Genomic DNA, 22010 nt, shown 5'->3' with positions numbered 1-22010 from the left:
GATCTGTCATGCATCAGTAATTGTCAGAGTCTGGATCACCCACCTGAAACAAGCATATGGCAAATCCAGTCAAACTTCAGTCACAAATCTGATCTGCATGCTTGTTCAGGGTCTATGGCTAAAAGTATTATGCTGGGAATACACGGGTAGATTCTGACGCTCGATTCTACACCCGATTGTTTTGCCCGCTCGATTCTCTTATCTTCCGCTCATTTTTCGTATCTTTTTTCAATTCACTTCAATGATGAATCGAGCGGCAAAACGATCGAACGGTGATGGGACATGTTGGAAATGATCTATTGAGCCATCTTAATTGCTCAGAACCGAGCTGTGTATTCCCAGCAATAGAGGCAGAGGATCAGCTTGGCATCTAGGCAATTTGCATTGTTTAAAAGGAAATAAATACTGTATGGCAGCCTTTATATTCCTCTCACTTCTGTTGTCCTTTAATTAGCACATTAGAGAGATATCTAAACACAAACTATAAAATAGATCTATATCTAAAGTCAAAGGTTGAAAAAAAACAAGATACAAGAGACAACAGATTACTGTGCTCATGAAAATGTGAAAAGCTTTGATTGGGGGACATACTATAAATGGCAGAACTACATCTACCTTGTACAGGCCACACCCCTGCATTCTGTCACAACAGGGTTGTTTGGTTGGTCCTATAAAAATAAGTACTGCATAACATAGCATTCCTGTGTGCTTTAGGTATGTGCTTATCCTATAGCCTGACTTCCTGTAAACATGCCACTTATTTAGGAACCAGGTGAGTGCAGTGCACAAACTATAATTTGCAGTGCAAGAATTTGAATGTATGGGAGTACTGTAGTTAGGTGAGAAAGAACATCTCGGCTTCTTAAAACCACAAAACAGGAGTGTTTACAGAGAAAGCGCTGCATGGATGTTATAAGTACCAGTTGCCCTGTAATCCTTAAAAAATAAACGTACAGTAAAAGTACAGAGCTAAAAGGCCATTCTTATGTTTTTAAAGTGATTTTTATCTTTGTATTTGGAATTCCACATGTGTTTATTATTGAGACGGTATAAAATGGTGACACCATTTCTTCTAATATTAGTCAAAGGAATGTTGCTAGTTTGATTATTTAGCTTGAGAACGTGTGAAAGATCTTACATGAATTCAGATCCACATTATCACACGTATTACTAAGTGGATTCAGCTGCTGCTACTTGAATATTGACCATTGTTCCACCCAGGTCTTTTCTATCAGCAGTGCTGGGGAGAATTCAATGCTTCACTCAGAAAGACCCTACAAGTTGCTTTGTATGTTTTTGCTAGAAATGATAAAACTGGTCCAAAACCAAGAGCCTGAAAGTGTTTTATTGTTCTTTTCAGCTATTTTTATTTTATCTTTTTGCAGTCTGTCTTCTTACAGTGCCTTTGATGATGACCTGTAGCACAGTCTGCTCATGAAGCAGCAATGACTGTGATCTCATGCAGTAATGACAGTATATTCTTACTGTTATGATATATAGAAGCTCCTGTATACATAGATACATAAGTTCAGAGATAAAAGATGGTGATTTCATGTTGTTAAGGCACTGGGGAAAAAGACTGTATCCATGGCATACAACATATACTTTATGCTGCTCATATTAGGACATCCTTATTTCTGCCCTAAAAATAAGCATATGTACCATATAATGTATGTATGCCAAGTACACACATAGGATATACTTGTGCCTCCTCCCATTCACCAAAAGGACATAGTAGGGCTCGAACAAAAAGGGGAAAAATAGAAATGATGTCACAGTGTCTGCTAAGAGCTGCAATACAATACAGAAGCCAGAGGCATTGCATTGCTACAATCTTAGACGATCCAGGGAACTCTTGCCCATCCCGAGCAGAGAAGACAATCAGTGCATCACAGTGTGTGGTTGGCCCAGCTCGATTTTGAGGTCTGTAATGGGAAATGCAGAATACAAACCAACAGTAAAAAGACATTACTTTACTACCCAACAGTGTTTAACATGCAACAGAGACTCAGGGCAATTGGCTGGAGACGTGGTGCCCCTGGTTCCAGCCCCTTACACCACCACTGGAATAATCCTAATTGTTGTTAACTGTTGTAAAAATCATAAGTATTTGTTGATCAATATCTAATCTCTATTTTATTTGTACCCCTGTCTATGAACTTGAAAAAATGTTTGTTTGTTTTTTTTCAATCTCTTCTAATATATTTGCATTAAAGGACATCTGAAGAGGGATACAGCGGCTGCCATATTTATTTCTTTTTATGGATCAGTAGTGTCTGAATCACACACCTGAAACAAGCATGAGGCTAATCCAGTGAGACTTCCGTCAGAAACCACTGGGCTGCATGCTTGGTCAGGGTCTATGGCTAATAGTTTCTAGAAGAAGATGATGCGCAGAGTTATTAAAAAGGAAATACATGGCAGTCTCCATATCCCTGTCACTGGTGGCAAACAATGTAAAAGAGAGAGATAATCTGAATTTGATCTCACTTAAAGTGACATTGAAGTGAAAAAAAATGATGATATAATGAATTGGTTGTGTAGTGCAGATAATTACTAGAACATTAGTAGCAAAACAAATATTCTAATTTTTTTGTAACATTGCATCATTCTCTAATATTTGCAGTTTACACACTACTCAGCATTCTAAATGATTTTACAGAGCAGGTTGGTGAATTTTTTAACTGTTCTCTGTAGAATAAAAAACAATACAGTCACTTGAGATAACCAGCTTCAGAAGACAGAGCTCTCTGCGACTTTGAAAGTTGTGGAGCTCAATGACTCTTTTGCATAGATAACAACTAGAGTTTCTTAACTCTCCCTGTACTGGAAACAATATTAGACTTGTGTCTCTGCTGCTAATGTTTTATTTCTTAGCTGTACTACACATACAAATCATTATATCATAAAAAAAAAATTCGCTTCAGTGTCTCTTTAATGACTGCTCTCTTGTTGGTCCCTGAAATGAAGAAAATGACTAGTCTGTAAGAGAACAAAAGTAGTAGTATATAACAATGTAAGAGCAGTATCTTTACACTGAATGGAAAAATGATATCTTCTTATGATGAATTCAATTACTCATAAAAATGGTTTTCCACAAAGACTTTAGGGATCTTTGAATTAAACTGGTGACAGTTGCCACTCCTGAGTGAAAGTTTGAATATTGTCCTTTTAGGATCTGTGATATTTACGCACCTTGAAACCGTACTTACCATGTATAGTTACTGAAATGTTTCTAGACACCTCAGAATAGTAGGTATCCCTGCATGTATATAATCCAGCATGTGCCCTTGTTACATTCTCTATTACAAGATGTCTTTCTCCAAAATAGCCCGAATCAGTTTCATATATTGTTTTTTTGGACTTTAAGACCTGATGGAAAATAATGAGACTTGTTTTACAAGGTATTTTACAGACACACATGCTATTGCATTGTATTTTACAGACACACATGCTATTGCAATGTAAATAGCAAATACATATTCCAGGCATAAAAAAATGTGTTCAGTTCAATGATGCAAAACTAGTTTCCCAAGAAGGTCTGCTACAGACTAATGGCACCCATACATGAAGGGGTAATTACCCACACCTAGGACACTTGGATAAGCCATGTGTCTCTATGGCAAAATTATCATTCCATAATGTACAGCGTTAATGTCCTAGCTGAAACAAGAAGAACTGTATCTTATCAAACTTATCCAATTACTGTTTATCTCTCCTAAAATCATTGAAATGATTCCCTTAAAGTGAACCTAAACCGTAGTGAATAAAAAGAGTTTCACTTACCTGGGGCTTCTACCAGCCCCCTGCAGCCATCCATTGCCCCCGCCAGTCCTCAACGTTCCTCCATTCCCCCGCTGCTGCTTAGTTTCCATTCTGCCGACTGATCAGTCAGTGATCCACTGCGCCTGCGTGGCCCGGGCTGCGCGCATCCTCGTTCACGCCGGTGAGGGCATCCTGCACAGGCCCAGTACGAGGTTTTCTCTTACTGCGCCTGCGCAGGACGCTCTTGCTGACGTGAACGAGGACCGCAGAGTGACCAGTTGGCAGAATCAAAACTAGGCGGCGGCGGGTGAACGGAGGATCGTTGGGTACCGGCTTGGGCAATGGACGGCTGCAGGGGGCTGGTAGAAGCCCCAGGTAAGTGAAATTCTTTTTATTTAGTACGGTTTAGGTTCACTTTAAACTTCTGAATTTGAAATTAAGTTCTACATAACAAACAGCACAGCAATGCCCTTTGTAAGAGAATAAAGACTAATGTATGTCACAATGCAAGCATCTCGGTCAATGGGGTTATTTTTTTTGCTTTTATGTTACCTTTCCATTATGCACCCATTCCAAAAGTACCCTGGAATTAAACGGGGCCTCCCCTTCGCAAAGTAGTTTCAAGGTTTCTCCCGCCAACAAGGTAGAGCTTTTTGCTGTCACATTAAGTATTCGCGTTGCCTGAAATTCTGCAATAGAATAAAATATAGTTAATTCCATAAGAAATACTTTTTTTCCATTTCTGATACACAGACAGATAACTATGTTACCAAGAATGTAGAAAAGCATCCATTTTCATACATTTTCTGGTGGTGCTAGGTATTCCAGGTCAACACAAGTAATGAAAGGCACATTATTTCTTAAAAAGTAAATCTGTTTTAGAGATGTGCCTAATACACGGAATGTACAAACAGATTATAAAGACTCTACTAATATTTTTTGGTCTGAAGGTTTACTTATTCATGTATAAATTCATGTATAAAATCTCTGATTGGTATACATGGGCATGGCAAAAGTGCGCCCCTTGCATTTGTGTTCCTCATTTAATGCGACACTAACTGTTGGTTCCCCTCAGAGGCGTAGCAATAGGGGATGCAGAGGTTGTGACCACACTGGGGCCTTTGGGCCACAGGGGCCCCGAGAGTCCAACCCGCAACCGCAGTAATAGCTCTCTATTGATCCTGTGCTGGCAATGATCACTTCTATAGATGCTTTCAATAGTAGTAATCATTAACAAACTGTTCCCCATCCCTTTCTTGCACCTCTGACACTGTGGTTGTCCTTGCCAGGTTTTGGTACACCACATCAATAGTTCTGTGTAGAGTGCAATGTAAAACTTGCACTGGGGCTCATAGCTCCTTAGCTATGGTTGCCCTGATTTATTTGCTTCTAGCTGCCAGCTCTACCTTTCTTATTTACAAACAAGAAATATGACTGGCTGCTGCGAGCACAAAGCAAAAACACTTTCCACAAGTAAGGCCTTGAGTTACAATTTTTTCTCTCTCAAGAAGAGGTTATTTGAAGACTGCTTCTCTCTAAGCCTTTCACCAGTATTACATAGCTAGAAATGGTTACATCTGGCCAATAGGATCAGTACATTTTGTACACATATAAAAAGGGCATTTTTAGAACAAAGAAAGATTTCATTGTAGTCAGACTTGGAAAATAAGATGGCAACAATGTTTTTCACAGGTTTGCTTAAAGTTGGGAGTGTTTTTTTTTTTTTTTTTTAAATATACATACCTGGGGCTTCCTCCAGCCCCCTCCAGGCTGATTGCTCCCTCACCAATCCTCTGCCACCTGGATTGTCTGCAATTCGCCCCAGAAAGTCCTCTGGTTTGGGGTGTCCTGCGCAGGGTTGTCCTTCTGTGCTGTGCAAGAGTTCAGGTCCACTTTAAGTTCAAAGTATTTGGGCGCTTGTTCACTTTAAGGCTGATTTTATACTTAAGTGGTGCAATGATCGCACGGCACGGGAACCTGCCACGGGATCACTGCACCGCGCCAATCTGTACTTCACACGCTCCTGCGGCAGCGTGCGCTGACAGGGTCATATGCATAGGCCTGCCCCTCGCGCAGTGAGACACACACTCTCCTGGACAGAAAGTAAGTCACTGGGATTCCAGTCCGTTCATGGTGCCACATTGTTTACACTTACTACTTCATCATAGACTTGCATTACTGCATAATCCATGCGGTAGGCACGGATCATGCGGTAACACACATAACTTTGCAGCGGGTAATTAGCTATTTAACTTTTACTGTTGCATAGATAGCATTAAGTATGTCTCTATAGTCTCCATTCACTTTCAATGACTTAGCGGCCACTGGAGTAAAAAGCTTACCACAATGCCATAGTGTAAAAGGGCTCTAAATCTACAATGTCATGCTGTTAAATTAAAAAATACATTTGTTTGCCTAAAATGCTCACTTTTTGTGTTTGACTCACATGATTTCATTATTATTTCTTAGAATTTATCACATTCCATATGAAGGCTTAGAAAATAACAGAGCAAAGTCAATTTCTGACATCATTAATTTTCTAAGGCTCCCACTGAGCACTGAATATTTTTATCATGGACAATTATCTCCTGCTTCACATAAATGAGACTGAGAAAAAAAGAAAACACTGAAAGAAAAATAAGAGCCATTACAGGCATATTTTCCTTAGCATGCCACTAGTTTTTCTGTGACGCTTATCTCCTTAATGAAATGTTACAAAGTTTCAGATTCTTTATATTTGCTAACAAATAAAAGAATAGATGGAATTTCCTGTCATTTCAACAGGAACTGCACTAAACTTGTAGCAAGAATTCAGTCTGTCTGGGCAGATCTGAAATTCAAAAGCCCTTTGAAGAAACATTATTTTTTCTTTGAAACCCTAGATTTGTATTTCTGTACTTATGCTGTTCCCATCAAAACTGGAATGTATTTTCTGCTACATGTTCATGTTTGTACTGCTGTTTCCTGGCCACCAGCTTTTAAGCCCCATCTACACCATGGGACATTGCAGCGATCCGGCGACTCGATTAGCCGCCGGATCGCCTCTTCCGCGTGCCCGCCGCGTTCCCGCTCGCCGCGCGTGCGCCGCAATCGATTCCCCGCTCGTGCCCGCTCGTCCCCGCCGGCGCCGCTTATCTCCCGCACGATTCCCTGCCATTGTCCCCTTGCGGGGATCGAGCAGGGAGTCGGCGGTGCGGAGATCCGTCCTGTCGGATCTTATCAATCGAGCCGCATTAGCGGCTCGATTGATAAGGAGCATCGCGGCCGCATCTACTCGTGTAGATGCGGCTTTAGATCACTGATCTCTGACAGTACAAGGCAGGCTGATTAACATACATTATTAAAAGTATGAAGGCTATGCTATACCACCACATAGGGATTCTGCTATTTATTTCATTTTTATGAGCAAGTTAAGAGAGAACCCTGGACTTGTTGCTCACATGTTCTGTTGTAAAAAATGCATTTTTAATCTCCTTTTACAACTAATTTAGGTAAATATCACTCAGTGGCGTACATGGAGGGGTGCAGGCATAGCTCATACCATGGTAGCTACAGTGCCACCACTGCTGCCACCCCGTGTGCTGCCACCACTGCCTTCCCGTCAGACCTCAGATCAGTGGCTACCAAAGAGAGGAACCCGAGTGGCATCCACATACCATGTCTCCTGGTCTGATTACATAGCCTTCGGGTGTTTCCTAGCAATAGACTGGCTGTTGTAACCCATCCCCTCTGCATCCTAGCAACAGCAGGTTGCTGACAGACTTTGGATGAATCCGCCGCGGCAAGACGAGGACGTTACTCAGGGGTGGGACCGGTGTCAGAGGCCCGCATCTACGTACAATGTGCCAGGTTAGGGCATGCGTAATTCTCCGCCTACCTACACATTCTTACTGATTGCTAAAATGATGTCTGCCGCTGTTCACACTTTGCATCTAACGCTTGGTGGCTGTTCTTTACTCACTGGGGGTGATCCCTGTTTTGTGCATACTCAGGGGCGTAGCTTGGGGTGGGCGGGGAAGGACATTTGCTCCCAGGCGCTGGGTCCCTAGGGGCTCCCAGCTGTGACTGTGATTTTTTTAAATATATATTTATCTATTTTTCTGCGGGGAGCGCAGAGAAGGGGAAGGGGTGAGAAGCAGTAAGCACAGCGGTGGGGAAGGGGGACCTCTTCCCCCCTTCCCTCACATTAGGGCTCCCCCTCCCTTCCCCCACCAGAATCCAGATATCAGCAGTGGGCCGGCGGCAGAAGACTTACTCTATTCCCGGCGCAGTTGATTTGTGCGCCGTTACTCTGGTCTAAACTAGACCAGAGTAGCGGAGCACAGATCTCTCTACGCGCCGGAATAGAGTAAGTGTTCTGCCGCTGGCCCATCGCTGATATCTGAAGGGGGGACATTTATAGACCTGGCTACATATACTGGGGACATATATACACCTGGCTACATATACTGGGGACATTTATACGCCTGGCTACCTATTCTGGGGACATGAATAGACCTGGCTACATATACTGGGGACATCTATACACCTGGTTACCTATTCTGGAGACTACTATTCTGGGGACACCTATACCCCTGGCTACATATACTGGGGGCATATACACCTGGCTACATATACTGGGGACACATATACACCTGGCTACATATACTGAGGACACATATACACCTGGCTACCTATTCTGGGGACACCTATAGGCCTGGTTACTTCCATTGGGGATACATATAGACCTGGTTACCTATACTGGGGGCACCTATTTTGGGGCAACTGCTGCCAGATTAACTGCATTTTGGGAACTGCTGCTGCCAGATTAAGTGTATTTTGTGGAACAGCTGCCAGATTATACTGTATGTATGTTGGGGAACCACTGCTACCAGATTATGTCTATTTTGGGCCCCACCCATTACCACGCCCACATTCTGTTGCATGGCCACTCCCCATTTTTGGCCCCTCCTTAGAGGGCGCATTAATTGTCTTTGTCCCCGGGCGCTGAAAGCCCTAGCTACGCCTCTGTGCATACTGTGTCAATATTTTTTGGTGAATGAATTTTGAATTTTTTTTTGTATTTTAAATATTTTACCAGTTGAACTGATGTCCTTCTCTTCTGTAGAGGCAAGCGATTGGACGTCAATAGAAACATAATTCCTTTTGCATTGGGCACCTCCATCACTGATGATCTGTTTGAGAATTGGTAAAGATTTCTAATGGGAAAGGGGGTATCAGCTACTGATTGGTAGGAAATTCAAGTTTAAGTTCCTCTTTAACAAAAGTGAAGATTAGTGTGAAAACAGCCTTCAGTGACACCTCAGATGAGTAATGAATTTGTGGTAAGGCCTCTTTTACAACACCTGTGTGTCACTATCAAGGATGCTGGCGTGGTAATGTAAACTCCTGACTAGTGCAATTTGATTCTATGCACTTAGCAAATGTACTGCATGCTTCATTTTTGGTTAAATGACTTTTGAGCCTCATTTAAAGGAATCGGAGCGCAACTCAAACAGCAAGTGCTCAGGAAAGAACTATTGCGGAAAGACATTTTGTTGTGCGAAAAGGTCCTAACTGTAAGCATGATGTGATCCTGAGATGCTGGCGTTTACCTCTCTGCTGCTTCCAGAATAACGTGTGGTACTGCCTCCCCTTCACGGTAGTGACACACCGCACGATCTGATGAAAGCTGTGATCAGGTGACGATACTGTAAATCCAATCTTTGGATCCCATTCCATTCCAGGATGGATGACTTCAGACTTAGTGTACTGAAACAAAAAAACACAACAGCATGATTGAAATCCATCCACCTCCAAATCAATAGTCTTAATATTATATATGTATGGGCTTGATTCACAAAGCAGTGCTATAGCACTACCGTGCTATGCATTTAGCACGCAATGTGACACGCGCAAAGGTTTGTGCGCGTAAAGGTTAGTGCGCGGTTACGTGCATGTGCTAACTCGGCAAAGTGCACGCATTACCGCGCAACAAACCTTCGACTGCTTGCACACGTAAATCTTTTCATGCGCAAACCTTCATGCGCGTCACATTGTGTGCTAAATGCATAGCACGGTCGTGCTATGCATTAGCACTGCTTTGTAAATCAAGCCCAATGAGTCTATCTATCTATCGATCAATCTATCTATCTATCTGTCTATCTCACATGGTCACAAGACATGGCATTTACATGCAAACCAAAATGTGATTGGTGAGAATAATGCTGTAAGAAATGTGTCAGGTAGTGCACTGGCCTCTAGTGGACAAAGAAAATAAGACCTACAAAATGATTTTCTACTGCACAGAATTGAACAGCAAGAGGAATACATAAGTGATCATACTTCTGTTAGCAGTGATCTTTTTAAATCACACATAGCACAAACATTGGTAATAATACTAAGACTTCCAAGTACACACATGCTATGTAGCATATGCAAAACATCCTACCTGCCAAACTGCTTATTAATTCTAACCAGTCAGTCCTTTAATTTAGAGAAGTTGGCCATGCAAAGTAACCAGGTGGTTATGCAGTGCTGCCAGAGTGGGCAAAGCTCCACCCCCAGCCTGCCGACTGGACAGAGTAGATAAGCAGCTCACAGGATATGCCATTTTTTCCTGTAATCAAGCTTTAAAGGGAACCTGAAGGGAGCAAAATTATTTAAAATAAACACATGACATAGCTGCAAATGAATATTACATACTAACTTCACCGTCACTTCCTCTCAGAAGCTCACCATTTTCTTCTTACAGTGATGCCTTCCAGTTCTGACAATATTTTGTTAGAACTGAAATATACCAGTTGCTGTCAGTTATATATCAGCAGCTGTCAGTTACAATTGAATGTGCAAGGTAATGTCCATTTTTCCCTATGGCTCAAGTGGGTGATATTACAGTTTAACAGTGTTCTGTCCAGGAAGCTGTTATGGGGTAACGCCCATTTTTTAAAATGGAGGACGAAGAATTCCATTGATCACAGTGGACAAACGGGACGCAGGAGAGGAGAAAGAGATTGAGGAGAAGAATTCACAGGAGGTAAGTATGACATGTGTATGGTTATTTTGATTTTTTATTTTCAGTTCAGGTTCTCTTTAAAAAGTATCTGTACTCTAAAATTCTTACAATAAATTGCATACCATTCTTTTCATTATGTTCTCCTGGGCCCCTCTGTGTTGTTTCTGCCACTCCCTGCTGCGATCCTGGCTTGTAATTGCCAGTTTTAGGCAGTGTTTACAAACAAAACACATGGCTGATAACCAGAGTGTGATAGGTTGAGAGGAGCTCAGTCTGTGACTCACACAGAGCCGGCAGGGGGTGTGGAGAGGGTGTGTATAGCTTCTATACTATTACAAACAGAGCAGCACATTCCTGCCTGAGTGCCTGAGCCCGACAAAGCCATCAGAGGAAAGAAGATTAGATTATATAACAGAGATAATACAGCCACTGTGCAACTAGGAAAGGCTGCAGTAAGACAGACCACATTAGAACAGGTATAGGAACTTATAGGATAGAAGAAATAAGGCTGAAAATTTTGTTACAGAGTCTCTTAAAGCATCAGATCAAGGAAGCAGACCAGCAAATCCTATAGAAGTAACAACATTTATAGCTCTACGTTGTAAAATAAAGTAATTTTGAACATATAGGTCCTAATTTACAAAGTGAAGAGAGTCTGTGTGATCCAGCAGACCTGGCCAAGATGGTCTGATATTAGGTTTGCAACCTTTACCAGGGTAATATAGATCATATAGAAGCAACTGTAGTCCCTACTCCCTTGCAGCAATGATACCAAAATAATACAAAACATACATAGGATTTATTAAAAAAAAATAAAATCTTTTTTCAGATGCGTATAAACTATTGCAATTGCACAATCAATAATTTACTTACAGTAATTTTTACCAGTTAACATAAAACAAATTACATGGCAACTATCAATCATTTCTTGATCTAGCCTCTATTTTTGACCTTCTCATTTTACAATTACAATGTCTTGATTTAATTTTTCCCTATTACTAATTTACTATCTTATGGCACAGCTCCTCTTAAAGTGATCCTGAACTGCAACAACCCCCAAGACACTAAGCTTGCATATTATACAGCATTACCATTACCAGTTCCTCTCATTGGGGCTCTATTGATCCTGGTAGTTCACTGAATGTACTACTGCCTGGTTAGAAGTGCAGTCACCTCCTCCTAGACGATCCATGTCAACCCTATGACAGGCACAAGTAATAACCCTCTCAGGCCAGCCAAACTCCTTACCAACCACTGGCTGCATAACTACTGGCCTGTAAACCAAATGTAGAGTTTGTAGTGGGAATATGATTCAGCTTTGATAACTGACTAGACTCTAATAATAATTCCAATATTTGTAAAGCACTTTTCTTCTGCCCGATTCACAGTATTTGCAGCCACACTCAGTAGGCAGTAGTAGTGTTAAAGGATACCACAACTGACATGTGGCATAATGAGATAGACATGGGTATGTACAGTGGCTAGCACACAAATAACTATGCTGTGTTCCTTTTTTTCTTTCTCTGCCTGAAAGAGGTAAATATCAGGTATGTAAGTGGCTGACTCAGTCCTGACTCAGACAGGAAGTGACTACAGTGTGACCTTCACTGATAAGAAATTCCAACTATAAAACACTTTCCTAGAAGAAAATGGCTTCTAAGAGCAAGAAAGAGATAAAAAAGGGAGAAATTCTTATCAGTGATGGTCACACTGTAGTCACTTCCTGTCTGAGTCAGGACTGAGTCAGCCACTTACATACCTGATATTTACCTCTTTCAGGCAGAGAAAGAAAAAAAGGAACACAGCATAGTTATTTGTGTGCTAGGCACTGTACATACCCATGTCTATCTCATTATGCCACACGTCAGTTGTGGTATCCTTTAAGGAGTCTTGCCCAAGAACTACTTAATGGTGCTGGCTTACTGAAAACGAAGAGATAAGATTTGAATCCAGGGCCCATATGCAATTACATTTTACTCCTCAGTTCTCTCCTAGGAGATAATTTTTCATCTTCTAATTAAAGTAACTTTACAGCACTTTGCAATTTAAAATGTATCAAAAAGTAGGTGAAAAAGTACTGTCAACATTATTTTGAGTATTTTCTTGCTTGCTGGTGGTTTAAAAGGCATTTTATTGCAATATTTTGAAAATATTACCTAGGAGAAAACTGAGGAGAAAAATGTAATTGCATATGAGCCCTGGGGCCATATGCAATTCACTTTTTCACCTGAGTTTTCTCCTAGGAGATATTTTTAAATTTGTCAATAAAATGCATTTTAAGCCACCAGCAAGCAAACAAATACTCAAAATAATTTTGATAGTACTTTCTCACCTACTTTTTGCTACTTTTTTAGTTGAAAAGTGCTGGAATGTTATTTAAAATCGAAGATGAAAAATTATCTCCTTGGAGAAAACTCAGGTGAAAAAGTCAATTGCATATGGCCCCGGGTCTCCTATATCCAAGGCAGAGCCCTTAACCACTACACTTTCCAGCCACTAGTAGAATCAGGAGAAAGCCTTGGGGAAATAGTGGGCCATATGCAATTCACTTTTTCACCTGAGTTTACTCGTAGGTGATATTTTCACAACTTGTAAATAAAAGCAAGCAAACAAATACTTAAAATAATTTTGACAGTGCTTTTTAGCCTACTTTTTGGTCCTTTTTCCATTGCAAAGGGCTAAAAAGTTTAAATTGAAGATGAAAAATTATCTCCTAGGAGAAAACTCAGGAGAAAAAGTGAATTGCATATGGGCCAGTATGTCTGGGTAGATTACAGATTTACCATGAATTAGGAGTACAGAGATCAACTACAAGGTCCGTTTAAACACTTTTGACAGCCAACCAAGTGTGATTTTTTTTTTCTTAAGCATAACTGAAATAACTGAGATTTTTTTTGTTATACAGAAAATTAACGGCCTCTGAGTAACATTTTTTAGTCTCTCTCCCATTCCATATTACACTAATTGATTCCATATATCCTCCTTGCTATATATGTCATTCAGCAAGAACGTATACCGGTACATAGTACTGAATGAGAGGCAGGTGTTTATCATGCATCCAGAGCAAACACACAGTTCCTCCCATAGGAGCAAAGGCTATCATGACGGCATCTGTAATCAGTCTCATACATCAATCTGCAGCACTGTACTCACATCACTAGACTGCACTCAGACACAACATGATACCTTTTCAGGCCAGTCTGTTGATAGTATCCTATGCTTTATGTCCATGTAGCTAGAATATGCTTGAACAAGATAAATATGAAATTAGAAAATATGTATAACATGCCTGTAGTTTGATCGGGGTGTATTCACGAAGCTTTATTAAGCAGAATAAAGTGTGTAAAGTCTCATCACACAATGAGTAGAGCAGAATGCAGTACATTACATGCTATGTATTATTACTCTCTACTCACCATGACTGAGACTTTACGCATATTACCCTGCTTAAAGTGGACCCAAATTAAAAATACAAGTTTCCAGAAATAAAATCTATTTTCTAAATTATAATAATAAATAGCAGCCTTTTTTTAGCTGCATAATGACAAATATAAAATATTTTACATCTATTGGAGGAACCCCTCCCTTCCTTTCATATTGCCGGGACAGAATCCGGCAAACTGGTGGAGTAGGTGGTGTCCGGCAAAGGAGGAATTGGTAATGGCTGCCACCTGTATAACCCTAGTTATGTAAAGAGAAGGATGAAAAGCATGCACTGAAATGCTCATAGGCTTGAAGGAGTGTTTATTTATCTTTGTATGTGTCAGAGTGGTGCAACTAAATATTTTGAATAAAAAAAATGTTTGGTTTAGGTCCGTCTTAATGCAGTTTAGTGACCACATCCTATCATGTTAATTAAAAGCTAAACAGCAGCCTCGCTAATTGCAAACTACTCCATACATTAAGCCCATTTAGTCACTGTACTGTACTTAAAGAGGACCGTTAAAGGAAATCTAAAGTGTATAAAAAAAAAAAAACAGTTTAACTTACCTGGGGCTTCTTGCAGCCCCCTGGAGTTTTCCTGCGCCCACAGCACCCTTCCGAGTCCCTGTGGCCAGCAGCAGCGACCCCACAAAGCTGGCCAGCAACGCGCCTCCTCACCACGCGTCTGATGCTGGGAGCGTTCAGCGCATGAGCTGTATGTGAAAATTGCTACAACGCATGAGTGAGAGCATTCTATTCAGCGAGGCATACGCAGTAGCAGCCAACTGGCTGCAACCGGCCAGCTTTGCAGAAGGTCGCTGCTGCTCGATGGAGGGACTCGGAAGGATAACAATCATTAGCTGATACTCCCTTTCCCACAGGAAATCTTTATGTTTTCTCGAATACATCATCAGGGGGTTCTGTGTGGCAGATATTGTGGTGAAACCCCTCCCACAGTGTGGTGCCATGACCATGGTCCTGACAGTTTGCTGTCTGTGAATCTTGTTGCATTGTGGGAAATAATGGCTTTTTCCAACTGCTAAGCAAGCAATATTTCCATCTGTGCGCAGAATGCTCAGTAAATGAACATTCTGTACAGATCACCTGGCAGAATTAAAGATGTCACCACCAGTGATACATTTCTGAATGTAAATCAGGGGGAGCAAATATTTTACAATGGGCAAACACTGACTAAATAATCTAAAAAAAATATATTGTAAAGAATGAGTAGTTTTATTAATGGTGTTATTTTCACTACAGTTCCTCTTTCATATGTAGAAATCCTATACCCACTGCCTTGAAAAAAAAAACTAAAAAATGAAGACTCCCTTGATGTAACTTGTCTGCAGAGCACAAGCCCTGCAGTGACAGATGCATCAGTCTTGAAGCTAATCAGATATGTATCACTATTTTCACTGGTCAGAAGGTCGGGTCAGCTTATCATTAGTGGAGTGTTGTGTTATTTTACAGGGGAGGCTGAAGGCTATGGATTCACCACCTGTAAGCTGCTACCCTGCAACGGCCGGTCCGGCCGGGTACTTCTTAGCGCACAGCACAGGGGGTGGACAGGCAGCCACCATACTGAGTCACATCTGAGTGTGTTCATGCTCGGACATGACATAAAGGTTTTTCTTGCAGTGCTGTTCAGCCGTCTGTCTGTCTGATAGAGGCCTTACTATTAGGTTAGGTTAATGCTAAGCCTTGTGCACCTGTTATAGGGTTCTCATCCAAATTTGGAATCAGAGCAGGGCCGGGCCGAGGCATAGGCTGGAGAGGCTCCAGCCTCAGGGCACAGTGTAGGAGGGGGCGCAGAATTCATTCAACTGTCATTCCTAATTGTGTTTGAAGCAGAAAGAAATAAGAAAAGGGGATACATGGCAGTGACTGCAAGCCAGATAACTAGATATTAAGGTGTTGGGGAGGTTGTGGGCCCTGTGGCGCCTCTTAGTCTAATAGCAATCAGTGTGTGACGGCTGGGGTGGGAGGGATGGAGGGGCGCACTTTGGTGTCTCAGCCTTGGGTGCTGGAGGACCTTGTCCCGGCTCTGAATCAGAGTATAATTGCTGTATTGTAATCTGTTAAAGAGAATCTGTATTGTTAAAATTGCACAAAAGTAAACATACCAGTGCGTTAGGGGACATCTCCTATTACCCTCTGTCACAATTTCGCCGCCCCTCGCCGCATTAAAAGTGGTTAAAAACAGTTTTAAAAAGTTTGTTTATAAACAAGCAAAATGGCCACCAAAACAGGAAGTAGGTTGATGTACAGTATGTCCACACATACAAAATACATTCATACACAAGCAGGCTGTATACACCCTTCCTTTTGAATCTCAAGAGATCATTTGTGTGTTTCTCTCCCCCTGCAGCTATCTTCCACTGAAGTGTCAGGCTGTTTCTTCCTGCAGAGTGCAGACAGCTCTGCCTCTATGTAATTCCTCAGTATGTGAAAGCCCAGCCAGCTCAGAGGAGGATTTATCCAGCTTGTAAAAGATAACAGAGAAGAGAGAAGCTGCCCTAATCTGAATAATACACAGGCAGTGTGCAGAGAGGGGCCTGGAGGGGGGAGATGCATCACAGAACCACAACACTGAAGAACTTGGCAGCCTTCCAGACACAGGCTGACAAGTCTGACAAGAGAGAGTTAAGTTGATTTATTACAGAGACGGTGATAGTAGAACGTGCTGCAGTAAGCCAGAACACATTAGAATAGCTTTTGGAACTTGTAGGATGATAAAAAACAGGATGCAATTTTTGTTACGGAGTCTCTTTAAGGTAGGTATATTTAGGAGGTTAGGCAAGAGGCAGTTTCAGGAATAGGTGAATAGATTAAAGTGACATAGCGGTGTATTCACGGAAAAGCTGTGAAATTTATGTGTGCAAACGGCACAGGTACATTTTAGTGCATGTTACACAAACTGCATAAAGCATGTTATATTGTTTTCATAACTTGTATAATATACACAGCGCATGTAGTGTAATGCTTGTTCCACAAGAAGTGCACAATGTACAGTGGGTTGCAAAAGTATTCGGCCCCCTTGAAGTTTTCCACATTTTGTCATATTACTGTCACAAACATGAATCCGTTTTATTGGAATTCCACATGAAAGACCAACACAAAGTGGTGTACACATGAGAAGTGGAACGAAAATCATACATGATTCCAAACATTTTTTACAAATAAATAACTGCAAAGTGGTGTGTGCATAATTATTTGGCCCCCTTTGATCTGAGTGCAGTCAGTTGCCTATAGACATTGCCTGATGAGTGCTAATGACTAAATAGAGTGCACCTGTGTGTAATCTAATGTCAGTACAAATACAGCTGCTCTGTGAGGGCCTCAGAGGTTGTCTAAGAAAATATTGGGAGCAACAACACCGTAAAGTCCAAAGAACACACAAGACAGGTCCAAGACAGGTCAGGGATCAAGTTATTGAGTAATTTAAAGCAGGCTTAGGCTACAAAAAGATTTCCAAAGCCTTGATCATCCCACGGAGCACTGTTCAAGCGATCATTCAGAAATGGAAGGAGTATGGCACAACTGTAAACCTACCAAGACAAGGCCATCCACCTAAACTCACAGGCCGAACAAGGAGAGTGCGGATCATAAATGCAGTCAAGAGGCCCATGGTGACTCTGGACGAGCTGCAGAGAGGTGTCTCTACAGCTCAGGTGGGAGACTCTGTCCATAGGACAACTATTAGTCATGCACTGTACAAAGTTGGCCTTTATGGAAGAGTGGCAAGAAGAAAGGCATTGTTAACAGAAAGCATAAGAAGTCCCGTTTGCAGTTTGCCACAAGCTATGTGGGGGACACAGCAACCATGTGGAAGAAGGTGCTCTGGTCAGATGAGACCAAAATGAAACTTTTTGGCCAAAATGCAAAACGCTATGTGTGGCAGAAAACTAACACTGCACATCACTCTGAACACACCATCTCCACTGTCAAATACGGTGGTGGCAGCATCATGCTCGGGGGGTCCATCTCTTCAGCAGGGACAGGGAAGCTGGTCAGAGTTGATGCAGGGCTGGCGCTACCATTAAGGCAAAGGAGGCAGCTGCCCCAGGGCCCCAGAGCTTGTAGGGGCCCCCAGTGGCTACAAGAGGAAAAAAAAAATTTCAAAATCGGCCTTATAGTTTTTGAGAAAATCAATTTTAAAGTTTCAAAGGAAAAAAAAAACACATTTAAAAACCTGCCGACTTTAATGGTTAATAGCAAATCCACCATAAATGCTAGAAACCCTACATTTGCAGGGTATGTTAAGGAGATCATTAGGAATAAGAGGAAAAAACAATTTTTAAAAAAGACCCTATAGTTTTTGAGAAAATCGATTTTAAAGTTTCGAAGGAAAAAAGTATACTTTTAAATGCGGTAAATGTCACTTTTAGTAGCAAACCTAACGGTAGTGTAATTTTACATGCATCAAACGAAAGCGCAATAAATTTCCTGACGGGGTTTCCAGGGGGTCTATACGCAGCCGCAGCGCTTTGGCCAGGGATCGCTACACAGCCGCAATATGGCTGTATGAAGATCCCTGGCATGTTTTCCTATTTTCCCAATTTTTTTTTTTTTTTTTTATGTTTAGAGTGTGGGAATTAAAAAAAAAAATTGTGGGGTCCCCCCTCCTGAAACTTTTTAACCCCTTGTCCCCCATGCAGGCTGGGATAGCCAGAATGTGGAGCTCCGACCGATTGGGACTTCACACCCTGACTATACCAGCTGCAAAAAAGGTCCCCTAATGCCGATTTTTGTTCCGGGGTATATGTTGGGGGGGCCCCCCAGGTTTATTTTGCCCTGGGGCCCCATTGTTGCTTAAACCGGCCCTGAGTTGATGGGAACATGGATGGAGCCAAATACAGGGCAAACTTGGAAGAAAACCTCTTGGAGACTGCAAAAGACTTGAGACTGGGGCGGAGGTTCACCTTCCAGCAGGACAATGACCCTAAACATAAAGTTAGGGCAACAATGGAATGGTTTAAAACAAAACATATCTATGTGTTAGAATGGCCCAGTCAAAGTCCAGATCTAAATCCAATCGAAAATCTGTGGCAAGATCTGAAAACTGCTGTTCACAAACGCTATCCATCTAATCTGACTGAGCTGGAGCTGTTTTGCAAAGAAGAATGGGCAAGGATTTCAGTCTCCAGATGTGCAAAGCTGGTAGAGACATACCCTAAAAGACTGGCAGCTGTAATTGCAGCAAAAGGTGGTTCTACAAAGTATTGACTTAGGGGGCCGAATAATTACGCACACTCCACTTTGCAGTTATTTATTTGTAAAAAATGTTTGGAATGATGTATGATTTTCGATCCACTTCTCACATGTACACCACTTTGTATTGGTCTTTCATGTTGAATTCCAATAAAATTGATGCATGTTTGTGGCAGTAATGTGACAAAATGTGTAAAAATTCAAGGGGGCCGAATACTTTTGCAACCCACTGTAAGTAGTTTAAAGTGTGTAATATACACATTATTTAGTTTGTGTAATGCCCAATAAAATGTACATGCACTTTCTGCAAAACATACATTTCATTGCAATTCAGAGAATATACCTGTTAGTGAGTTAAATAAACATGTGTATGAAAAGTTCCAATCCTCATCGAAACTTAGCTGTGTTCATTTTTTTCTCACATTAAGGGTTAAGAATCCAAGGCGCTAAATCACAGCGTCTCTGCAGTTAAACTGTGGCCTAACTCTCACCTGATACATACCTGTAATTAGAATTTGTAAAAATCCTGCATGACTGAGAAAAATGCATCTGAGTTGCAGGGATTAGGTAACAAGTTCAATAGTTTAAGATCTGTTTGTATGGGAGCTGAATAACACACAAAAAACTGTGCCCCTAGGGCCCAACATGCCCCTGGGACAGTCAAAATTTTGAAAGGTATATTTTAACCTTTAGTTTTCTCCTAGGAGATAATTTTTCATCTTCTCTTTGAAATATTTTTTTTACGCATTTTGCAATTGAAAAAGCACCAAAAACTATGAGAAGAAGTACTATGGAAATTATTTTGACTATTGTCTTGATTGCTGGTGGTTTAAAATGTGTCTAATTGAGAAAGTATGAAACTATCGCCAAGGAGAAAACTCAGGTGAAAAAAGTGAATTGCCTATGGCCCCGGAATTCAAGAAAAGGTCGTTCTTTTAAGCAAATCTGAAGTCATAAAAAAAGAAAGAAAGAAAATATGTCAGTAGAAGGAAGGCTCTGGATGTCCCAGAGACTTCCCAGATCCTTATAGACCCCTCCACTGCCAGCTGAGACCGTCTTTCTTTTTACGGCTGCACTCCCCCCCCCCCAGTATATGAGCTCGATTGCACTGTGCAAGCACCAATAGGGTTCACGCCTGCACAGTAGCACAAAGGCACTCCTGCACAGAGGAAAAAGCTGTGCATGAGTGGCCCCATAGGTGCAGGCTGTACTCTGCGTCTGCACAGCGCGACCGGGATTGCACATGGGAGTGTGGCAGCACCGTACTTGACAATATATTTAAATATATTCAAGGGGTCACAGGACAGGCACAGAGGGGCATAAGAAGATCAGGGAAGCCTCTGGACTATTCAGAGGCTTCTCTCTACTGAGGTAAGTATCTATTTTTTTAATTTTAAAGGAGTTCAGGTATTCCTTATTAGGCCGGTTGCACGCTATGGTGGTGCGATCATCCACTGTCAGCTGCACTACACGGCTTTGGAAAGCCACACTGCACGCTACAGCCAACATTACAATATTAAAAAACAAAAAAAAATGAACACATGACTTCTGGTTTACTTCCAGGATTTGGAGGGTAACGCACTGCAGCCTCTGCGTTATCCTGCAGTACCTGGAGAACTTCAATCACACCACATCTGTGGTACTGTAGCATTTGTCATACAGACTAATGTCCACTGTGACCATTACAGTGGAGGAATGGTGGGGGGAGAGTACCTCAAAGCCACATGTGTGAAAGGGACCTTAAGGGTAGATAGGATTCCAACAGAAAAGGGGTTAAGAACAGGTTTGGTGAATTAAGATAGGGGATGAGCAAACTCGGGTCAAAATTCTGTAGAAATTCCACTGACTGCATTGTAGTCAACAGGGAAGGTGGAATTAAACTTATAAAGGCTCCAGCAATGTAAAAATGCCCCTGGATGTACACCATGTTACATTAAAGTGGCTGTTCTTAATGTTTTGTGGACACTTTATTTAAAAGAATGAAGCTCCCAGCGTTAAGCTGAGCAGACAGCCATGCTGAAGTGGTCAGAAGACCACACAGTTGCCTGTACTGAGTTTAGACATTCCAGTCTGTAATAACACCATGATATTTTATATGGCATCTTTCCAGAATGGAGATCTTGTCCTTGGCTTTGTCATCTGACTTGTGGACGTCAGTATTTTCAGGTGGCTTTCTCTTATTTGTGAGCGGCTACTTTTACGTTCTTTGGAATAATAGGCTTTGGGGAGTGAGTAGTATTAAGTATATGTCAAGGGGAATATGCTAGGTTTGGGAAGGAGGGTGGAGGGTATGTTTTTAGCACTCTGTGGAAATATACTTGATTCGAGAGGCAATTGTATATTTAGCATTAATGGGTTATGTTAAGATTGAAGAGGAAATAGTATTTACACTAAGGGGTGTACAGGTGTCCCTCAACATCACTGGCCTCCTTCCATTACTTATACTGCTGCATGCATCTCTCTTTCAATTGTTGTAATTACAGGAACTTCCTTTGAATTTCCTGCAGTGGATTACCACTAGTCTCTTTCCATAGAGCAGAACACACTTCTCAACTGGGAGTCAATCATAATGTATGTACAGTGGTCATTATTACACTGCTACCAGAAATGATCCATG

At 41.5% G+C, this 22010-nt stretch overlaps 1 protein-coding gene across 3 annotated transcripts in view; it reads right to left on the bottom strand.

Annotated features, from left to right (window-relative positions):
* Window positions 1-22010, bottom strand: part of LOC137527130 (vascular endothelial growth factor receptor kdr-like) — a 318768-nt gene that overhangs the window by 189067 nt on the left and 107691 nt on the right. For all 3 annotated transcript variants that reach the window (XM_068247550.1, XM_068247553.1, XM_068247551.1), the window contains 3 exons: window positions 9360-9516; window positions 4318-4454; window positions 3213-3372 (listed from right to left, as the gene is read on the bottom strand). In XM_068247550.1, the coding sequence (XP_068103651.1) occupies window positions 3213-3372; window positions 4318-4454; window positions 9360-9516 (454 nt within the window). The remainder of the gene's footprint in view (window positions 1-3212; window positions 3373-4317; window positions 4455-9359; window positions 9517-22010) is intronic.

Source organism: Hyperolius riggenbachi, chromosome 8 (genome assembly GCF_040937935.1).
Source record: "Hyperolius riggenbachi isolate aHypRig1 chromosome 8, aHypRig1.pri, whole genome shotgun sequence".
Taxonomy (NCBI): Eukaryota; Metazoa; Chordata; class Amphibia; order Anura; family Hyperoliidae; genus Hyperolius; species Hyperolius riggenbachi.
This window is presented reverse-complemented; position numbering and strand designations above follow the sequence as displayed.